The sequence below is a fragment of the Solea senegalensis genome, unplaced genomic scaffold (assembly GCF_019176455.1).
Source record: "Solea senegalensis isolate Sse05_10M unplaced genomic scaffold, IFAPA_SoseM_1 scf7180000014515, whole genome shotgun sequence".
Classification (NCBI taxonomy): Eukaryota; Metazoa; Chordata; class Actinopteri; order Pleuronectiformes; family Soleidae; genus Solea; species Solea senegalensis.
In genome coordinates, this window is record NW_025321067.1 from 35,234 (window position 1) to 43,769 (window position 8,536).

An 8,536-nucleotide genomic window follows, 5' to 3' on the forward strand; every position below is an offset into this window, starting at 1 on the left:
GTGTAACAGTGAGATATGGTTACATTTTATTTGGTGAGCCTTTTGTCAAGTGGTTAAAACCTGTTTTTTTGTTGTGTCCCCGCTGGGAGCGATGTTTTCAGTGTGAGTGAGTGTCCGTGTCTCAGGCTGGTTCTTCACAACAGTACCTCAAGCAAAAAAAACAAAAACAAACCTGAACTGTCCCTTAAAACACTTTCAGATGATGAACACAGTCGTGTAAAGGTTTTTTCCATAGTTGTGTAAAGGTTTTTTCCATAGTCGTGTAAAGGTTTTTTCCATAGTTGTGTAAAGGTTTTTTCCATAGTCGTGTAAAGGTTTTTTCCATAGTCGTGTAAAGGTTTTTTCCATAGTTGTGTAACGGTTTCAGTTCCATCTGCAAATGAAAAACTCTCCCACACCAAACTCCATAGAGAAAATCAGCGTTTTAACATCACTGACACAGGACACTGCTCATCTACTTCTGCCTCTTTTGCTAAGTTTGTGTCCCTGAGGTTAATTCAAACAAAGCAATTCAAACACAGAATTTTACCAAGTAATTTTCTTGAACTTAATAAAGGCAGCAGTGGTTCAACATCGCTGTTTTTCTCTGTGGGGTGCACGAGGTCTACAAAACGACATCAGATTCAGTTTTAGGAGGGAAAATGCTGTGAGATAAAGTGACATTTTATCTGATGAGCCTTTTGTTAAGTGGCTAAAACCTGTTTTTCTGTTGTGTCTCTGCTGGGAGCGATGTGTCCATGTCTCAGGCTGGTTCTTAACAACAGTACCTCAAGCAAAACAAAAAAATCTGTCCCCAGTTCAGTTTCAAGTATGGCGACAATAACACAGTCCTTTTTCAAGTCGTCCACATCGTCAGGATCAGGATTAGTAGAATTCTTAACTTCCAATCCCACACATAGGCATAGATCAAGTGAGCATCATCTCCTTGAATGTCCGTCGTAATCCTGAAGTGGTCTTCATCACAGCAGTAGGATGAGAAAATTCTGACCCCCAGCTTCTTAAATTATTGTTTAATACCTCATCAACTACTCCAGAAAATTGCACAGGGCCTCTTAAGGTTTTTCGAAGCATGGTGGTGTGAAATTCACATGTATTTATCAAGAAAAAACAGATTGCATGCATTCATCAAAGGGCACACTTGATAAAAATAAGATCATTTAGAATTAAAAAGTCATTAAGAGTGTGTTTATGGCTTTTTGTTTCTGTTAAAGCAGCCTTTTCTGACTGGTAACTGATGTTTGTGTCACTCTGTAAACCACTCACTCCCTGCACCAAACCCCATAGAGAAAACGCGGGATTTTTACATCACAGCGTACAGGAGTTGTCGATCCACTGCTGCCTCCATCCGTAAGTTCAAATGTGTTATTTGGAACAATTCTGGGTTTGAAGTCCTTCATTCTGATTTATTTCAGTGACACAAACTGACCACACGAGGCAGCAGTCGACCAGCAGCTGCTGTATCTCCATGAGCTAAAAACGCTTGTTTTCTCGATGGACTTTGGTGCGGGAGAGGGAGCAGTTTCCAAACTTTGTTACCAGCAGCTTAAGCAGGTGCAGATTCTATTAGGTGAGCTAAAATCTGTATTTCCTCTTCGTGTCTCTGCTGGTGGACACGTTCAGTGAGACGGAGGCAGAGGGAGAGAGTTCCAGGATGGCTACCGGGCACTGGAGACATGAACCTAAACCCTAAACTCTCACTTTAATGTGTCATAAAACGACTGAATTGTCCGTAGTTTCACGGGCCTTATGTGCAACAACCAGTCCACACCAATCTGAGCAGCAGGAATTCACTTGCGGGTGCAGCCGGGGTACGGGGGAGGAGGGGAGCAGTTGGCCGGCCGGGGCTGAGTCGGCGTGTAGGGCGGGGGATGCAGGGAGGGAGGGAACATCTCGTAGTCGTAGGTGTACGGAGGCGGAGGACCTGAGGGAGAGATGATAATAAAGAGGCTTTTATGTCAAAACCCTCACATGGTGTTCAGAAAGGTGAATGAGGCCCATTTTAAAGCCTCAGGACACCTGCCCCCATTTCACAGGGAGTTCAGTGTGACAGCTACACCCTCTAGTGGTTCAACGGAGGAGCTGCACTCTGCAGGAGGAGGCCTGGGTTTAGAAATAAAGAAAATAAGGAGCAGCCTTTGTTGCTAAAACATGGAAAATTTGATTTTTCTGACAGATGAAGCAGATTCTTGAGTAACTACCATTTAAAGAGTCATTATTTTCCACTGTGAAGATGAGAAAGTAAAGCTATGATACTGTTTTCAGCATTTTTTAAATTAGTTTCTCTGTCCCTGTGGAAGTGATTGTACGTACAGGATGTACGCGCACGTCTGTGAAACGTGACGAGAGCAGCAGGAGCCGCCGCCGAGCGCCAACTGTGAAGGCAAGACACCGAGGGAGGACGGACGCTAAATAAATGATGAGAACAGAAAACAAAGTCGTCCCAGAGAATAAACGTGGACGTGAAAATAAATAAAAAAGTGTGAGAGTGATGGACGCGCTGCTAATAAAGAAACACGTCTCAGGTTTCATCTGAAGCTTCACAATCAGGAATCACGGCGCTCGGCCAACGCTGGACACCTTACACCTGTTCTTCTCTTTTTACATCCGCCTTGTTCCTTTTATTTCTGACCGCCCGAGGTCAGGAGGTAGAGTTTCACCGTCGCACGACGTGTTTGTGCGCGGACTGTAAAACAACAGCGCTGGAAACCCTTTCCTGTAAGTCAGAGTCCATTTAATGTTGGCCTTTAAATAATAAAGTTTCATTAATCTGTCCAAAATTAATATTATTATTATAAACAATCTGTTTATTACATGTATGAAACTATGGTACTGAAATACTATCTATAAATATATATAGTTATAAATTAAAAAGGTTAACTTAAAAGTTTTTTTTATATCGCACTTTCTCAATTTCACTACAAAGTCGTAAAACAAAGGTGATAAAAAACGAAATAAAAAGGGAAAAACGCAGGTAATGCATCAAATAAATTAAATAAAAAATTATTGTGAAAAGCTTGGAAAAAAAATAAATCTAAAAATAAAAAAAAGGGTGGTAGGTAAATCACTTTATCCATAATATTTGATAATTTATGCTGAATGCATCAGGAAAAAGGGATAGTTCATGTTTTTGAATTAGTTTGACTAAAACCTGACTTTTAAAATATCTCTATGTATCTCTCTATAAGCTAGTACGTATTAAATCAGTCTAACTCCAGTCCTACTAAGTGCATACATGCAGGAGTAATAGGACTATGAATCGCATTACGTTAGTCCGACTAAGACTAGCTCCATTTAAGTTGGACTAATGTGTTTACATGACAATAAGAAACCCAACTAAACCGACTAAAAGTCTTAGTCCGACTAAAATCAGACGTTTAACATATTACAAAAGCCTAAGCGGGGACTTGTATTAAAATGTGACTCAGTGAAAGTTAAATAAAAAATTTAATTACATATTAAAAACACATTAAAAAGAGTGCTTTACATACCAGCACCTGGTATTTTTAGAGTTTCTGGATCTGAATAGAACTTCCTGCTTATAGCTTTAACCATCTTACATAAGCATGAGAAAATCCTGAACTAAACTTGTTCAATGGGACTCCTGCATATAAATGTCATATTTCATTCAAATACTATAAGTTTTGACAGAAACATGACCTAAATTCACATAACCATCACCAAAACGGGACGTTGTCCACAGGAAGACAAACACAACACATGTCCTTGGCAGAGTGTGTGATGGTGCGGACCCACCTGGGTAACCCTGCGTCACAGTGTTCATGTATGACGTGCTGAACACGCCGACCCGCGCGCCGCGTCCGTTCTTCATACACATGCACACGCATAGGAACAGGGCGGCCACCGCCCCCATCAGGAACACCACGCCAAACACTATACCGGAGATGGCTGTGCCCCTGGAACACACACACACACACACACACACACACACACCATCAATACTGGAAATAAGCTGTTGCCATGGAAACACACAGCAGCATCTTGTGTGTAGCACAGTTGTATTGTTTTCATATCATTAGACTTGGAGAAGAAAGAAAAGACAAACAATAATAGATGAAGATAATTATGTGGACACACCTACAGGTTTGAAGTTCTCATGCCCCGCCTTCGTTTACGTCATCAATACGGCAAATATGAAGTCTGTGTGTGTGTAGTGTTTATTTAGACTAATATTCTTAAAGGGAACTAACATAACTTAACAGTGTGTTTGACTCTCCCACACCAAACCCCATAGAGAAAACCAGCGATTTTGACATCACAGCACACAGGAGTTGTTGATCCACTGTTTATTTAGTAATGCCTCCATCAGTAAGTTCAATTGTGTTATTTTGTAAAATTCGGCATTTGAAAAAACCTTTGTTCAAATTAACATAAGTGACATAAACGTACCAAACAAGGCAGGATGGACCAGCAGCTCCTGTGTGCCCACGAGCTAAAACCACTGATTTTCTCTATGGAGTTTGGTGTGGGAGCATGAGAGTTTTTCAAAGTGACACAAACTTCAGTTTGCGGGCAGATTTGTCTGTCTTACAGCAGGAAGAGCCTGAACTACTAACCTTTAACACTGAATAATATCCGTATTGTGGCTAAATTACGAGTGTGTTAACCTACGAGAGGACGTCCCCGACGTAGGCGTAGTAGGAGCAGCAGAAAGGCGGCGACCCATCGCAGCAGTACTCCATGCAGCCTTCACACTGAGCCTCAGAACCACCTGCAACACACACACACACACACTTAGTTAGGGAATTCACATGATTGACACAGCACCTGGAAGAAAGTCATAAATCAGTGAGATAATCCAGAATACTCGTAAAGCTCGTGTTTTTATAGTGAACGTTGTTTTTTTCCAAACCCTGAATGGGAGAAAAAAGCTTGAATGGATGCAATAATGAACGCTTTCATGAGCTGAACTCAACCACCGGCTTCTGTTTATACCTTCAAAGAGCAGAGGGAGAGGATTTATGATGAGCTCAGAGAGCGACTTTATAAAAGTGTTAACCGTGGTGATCTCATACAGGAAGACCTCGGGGTTTGTTCTAACAAATCCCCGCTGTCTGTTTTACTGTATTTAAAAAAGGGATAGTTCAGAGAAAACACAAGGAAAAACAGAGTTATCTAAAGGCTCGTCTAATAATCTAATGTAGGACAGACTGGAAACTACAGTTGGTGCCACTTTGAGCGTTACTGACGGAGGCAGCAGTGGTTTGAAAACCTAAAATCACTTGTTTTCTCTATGGGGTTTGGTGTGGGAGAGTGAGCGGTTTACAAATGTCATTGTTAAATTCAGAAAAGAGTGATTTAAGTCTCTCATTTCCTCCGACTCTGGTCACAAAGACGCCTTCTGCTCATAATGGTAACAAGCCGCCGTTGCCATGTGACCGCGGCCCAGTATCTCACTGTATGACGAACGACACGCATGAGAACTGAGGCGGTGGAGCAGCTGGCTCTGCGTCAGCGACACAGCACACAGATTATCACCTTTTAAAAAACATGATATGCTCATAACATTAAGCGGATTAAGCCTTAATGTTTTTATCATTTTGACATTTGACCTGAAACTGTTGCTGCTTGTATTTCCTGCAAAAATCACCAGCTCTGGCATCAGAAATGTTCAAATATGATGCTGGTTGTTCTCACGCAGGAGGAAAAACTGAAAATATGTTTGGTTTTAAATGATTATATTATAAAGAAAATGCATTTTCTGACAGGTTTAAAACATTTGATCAATTTTAAGGGTAAAAAAAAGTGACGATGCAGCTAAAAAGTCACTAAATTTGATCTGCTATCATATTTTTTCCAGATTAATATTCACCGTGAGAATCTAAAGACATAAATTGATTGAAATGTTACTTGGAAGAAAAATAGAGCCATTAGACGCGGCCTCCGTTTGCTTCAGACTGATAAATTTGAATTATTCAGCTCTTATTGAAATCAGAGATGGACGCAGATGAGCGCGAGCAGTGATTCAGCGGCAGAATTATTCCTTCCTGAGTGGGAAGTGATTAGACCGGGCCACGGCGTTGAGTGGCCACATTAACATATTCTAACATTTAGCACCTGCGCATCAGCGTGGATCCTGATCCGGCACCATCACTTTACACCCAGCAGCAGGCCTTATTCTTGACGTGTGTGTGTGTGTGTGTGTGTGTGTGTGTGTGTGTGTGTGTGTGTGTGTGTGTGTGTGTTCAGGTCAAAGTTCTGTGTTTTCTCCTCGTGGCTCGTACGCCTCCAGGCACACGTTGTTTTTGAGTGTGAGTGATTGCTGAGAGAACGTGTGTGTACGTGCACCAAGCTTGTTTTCATTCTCAGTGTGTGTGTGTGTGTGTGCGTGTGTGTGTGTGTGTGTGTGTGTGTGTGTGTGTGTGCTCCTTTATTTAAAGTGTGCCTGTTTGCAAAAAAGGCCTCAACAAACACACAACTCACCAAAAGTTGTGGCAGCAGGTTGAGACAAGTAGAGGCACAGCTGTGTGTGTGTGTGTGTGTGTGTGTGTACAGTGATTTTAAATGCACACGGGGAGGGAAACCACATTAAAGGGACAGTTCAGGGTTTTTGACATTGTCAGCATGATTTGAGCCAAGACACTGGAACTCAGGACGTTTGTAAACCACTCATTTTCCCCCGCACCAAAGTCCTTTGAGAAAATGTGTGATTTTAGCGCGTACACGCACAGATGCTGCTGGTCCACTGCTGCCTCGTGTGGTCAGTTTGTGTCACTGAGGTCAATCTAAACAAATGGTTTCAAACATCAAGTCACAGTATAGCACATTTCAAGTTGCACATGGAGGCAGCAAGTGGATCAAAAACTCCTGTGTGCTGTGATGTTAAGTCGCTGGTTTTCTCTCTGGGGTTTGGTGTGGGAGAGCGAGTGGTTTTACAAACTCCACTTTCCTGTTGGAAAAGTCTGTTTTAGAGTGAAATAAAGACGTGAACATAAGTTACAGACGTGAGAAGGTGTCACTGGTGGCTGTTTTTTCCTTGTGTACTCGCTCCACACAACAAAAAAAGGCCTTAAATATCACAATCATGTTTTGCCCGATGTGTCCTTAATGAAGGAGGGTGTGAGTAATGGAACACACACACACACACACACACACACATATGTGTTTAAAAAGTTATGGGATTCCCATGTGAATGACTTGAGGGAGGTCCCAGCAGCAGGAGACTCAGTCTGGGTGGTCCCTCATCAGCTCCTGGCTCCTGTCTCTCCACACACACGCTGCAGTGAGACAATGTCCTTCACCCCCACCCCCTTTCTCTCACACACACACACACACACACACTCTGCACCCCCCTCCTCCACCACAGACTCGCCTCAGATCAAAAGTTTCCAGCAGTTTTCTCACATCTTACGTTCTCGGTCTGTGCGTCATGGCTGTGCGTAAAAGTGGAATTAGTGCATCCAAAAAGCGGTGTTTTCCTGCGCATTCACTCAGTCACTCATTCATCCCTGACGCTGCAGGACACGCGTCATCACTTCATCATTATTAACTCTTATTATTTGTATTATTATTTAATTCGGGATCACCACGTGGGTGCGCGTGGGATGCTGAGAAAAAACAAAAACTCACCGGTGAATAAACAAAGTAGGAGCGAGTTTCCCAGCCAGCTCCCCGCCTGCGTCCTCCTCCAACTCCTGCTCCTCCTGCAGAGGGTTTCCATGAGCGTCTCAGGAGTAAAGAGCAGCAGGAGGAGACGTCACCTGTTCGGTTCTTCCAGATACATGGTTATTATGGGGTGTCTCCTCACAAACAGGCCACTTTCGCGGTGCTTCCCACTGGAGTTTTTTCTCCTCCACGTGTGAACCTCTCTGCTTTGCTCTCTCACCTCGGACTGACTGACTGACTGCCTGCTGTGACTCCTCTCAGCTCCTCCCCCATCTCCTCCTCTCCTCCCCCATTTCCACTGCACAGAGGGAGAGAGAGAGAGAGAGAGAGGAGGTATGAAGTCAGCCTAAAAAAGAGAGGTCCAAAACCGGCGGCTTGCGTGCCACATGCGGAGCCTCACATGGATCTCATCTGGCCCGCCAATTCATTGATTCATTTTGACACATAAATGTGTTGTTTTTTAAAATTATTGTGAATTACATATTGTTAAACATCAAAACAAACACCTTTATTTTGAAGTTATGTTTTTAAGGATTTTTATTGTGAAAATCTGCGGTGAATATGTCAGTTAACCTCCAGTTGAATGAATGTGAGATGTAGTGGAAATGAATCTTTAAAGGCTTTAAAGGGTCAAGTTTTTTTTTTATTTGGTCATTATTTATTTATCTATTTTATTATTTATGTTTTATTTTTACAGTTGACAGGTTTTTTTTTAGCTGATTGTAAAAAAAAAGAAGTGGAACAAAATGTACACGTTGCTTTGATGTGAACGGGAAAATCACTTAAATAATAATAAACACGATATATCACTTGAAGGCTTATGAATGGATGAATTCTTCAGGGTTCATATTTGTTCAGCACATTTCAACAGTTCATTTGTCAAAAACCTTTGTCCCTACATTTATTTTTAAAT

At 42.1% G+C, this 8,536-nt stretch overlaps 1 protein-coding gene across 1 annotated transcript; it reads right to left on the reverse strand.

The window, feature by feature from the left end:
- Window positions 1-739: 739 nt before the first annotated feature.
- Window positions 740-7,875, reverse strand: cyyr1 (cysteine/tyrosine-rich 1). The gene is made up of 4 exons (XM_044016461.1): window positions 7,588-7,875; window positions 4,630-4,729; window positions 3,754-3,914; window positions 740-1,921 (listed from the first exon to the last, which is right to left on the reverse strand). The coding sequence occupies exons 1-4, from the start codon at window positions 7,676-7,678 to the stop codon at window positions 1,788-1,790; spliced, it is 486 nt and encodes a 161-aa protein (XP_043872396.1). The 5' UTR covers window positions 7,679-7,875; the 3' UTR covers window positions 740-1,787.
- Window positions 7,876-8,536: the final 661 nt, after the last annotated feature.

Bases quoted from the DNA above. Each gene is read 5' to 3' on its own strand.
- cyyr1 (XM_044016461.1), bottom strand. From the start codon at position 7,678: ATGGAAACCCTCTGCAGGAGGAGCAGGAGTTGGAGGAGGACGCAGGCG. The intron at 3,915-4,629 runs GTAGGTTAACAC...TGTGTGTTCCAG, and splicing joins TACGTCGGGGACGTCCTCTC to GGGCACAGCCATCTCCGGTA. The intron at 1,922-3,753 runs GTGGGTCCGCAC...TCTCTCCCTCAG, and splicing joins TGTGACGCAGGGTTACCCAG to GTCCTCCGCCTCCGTACACC.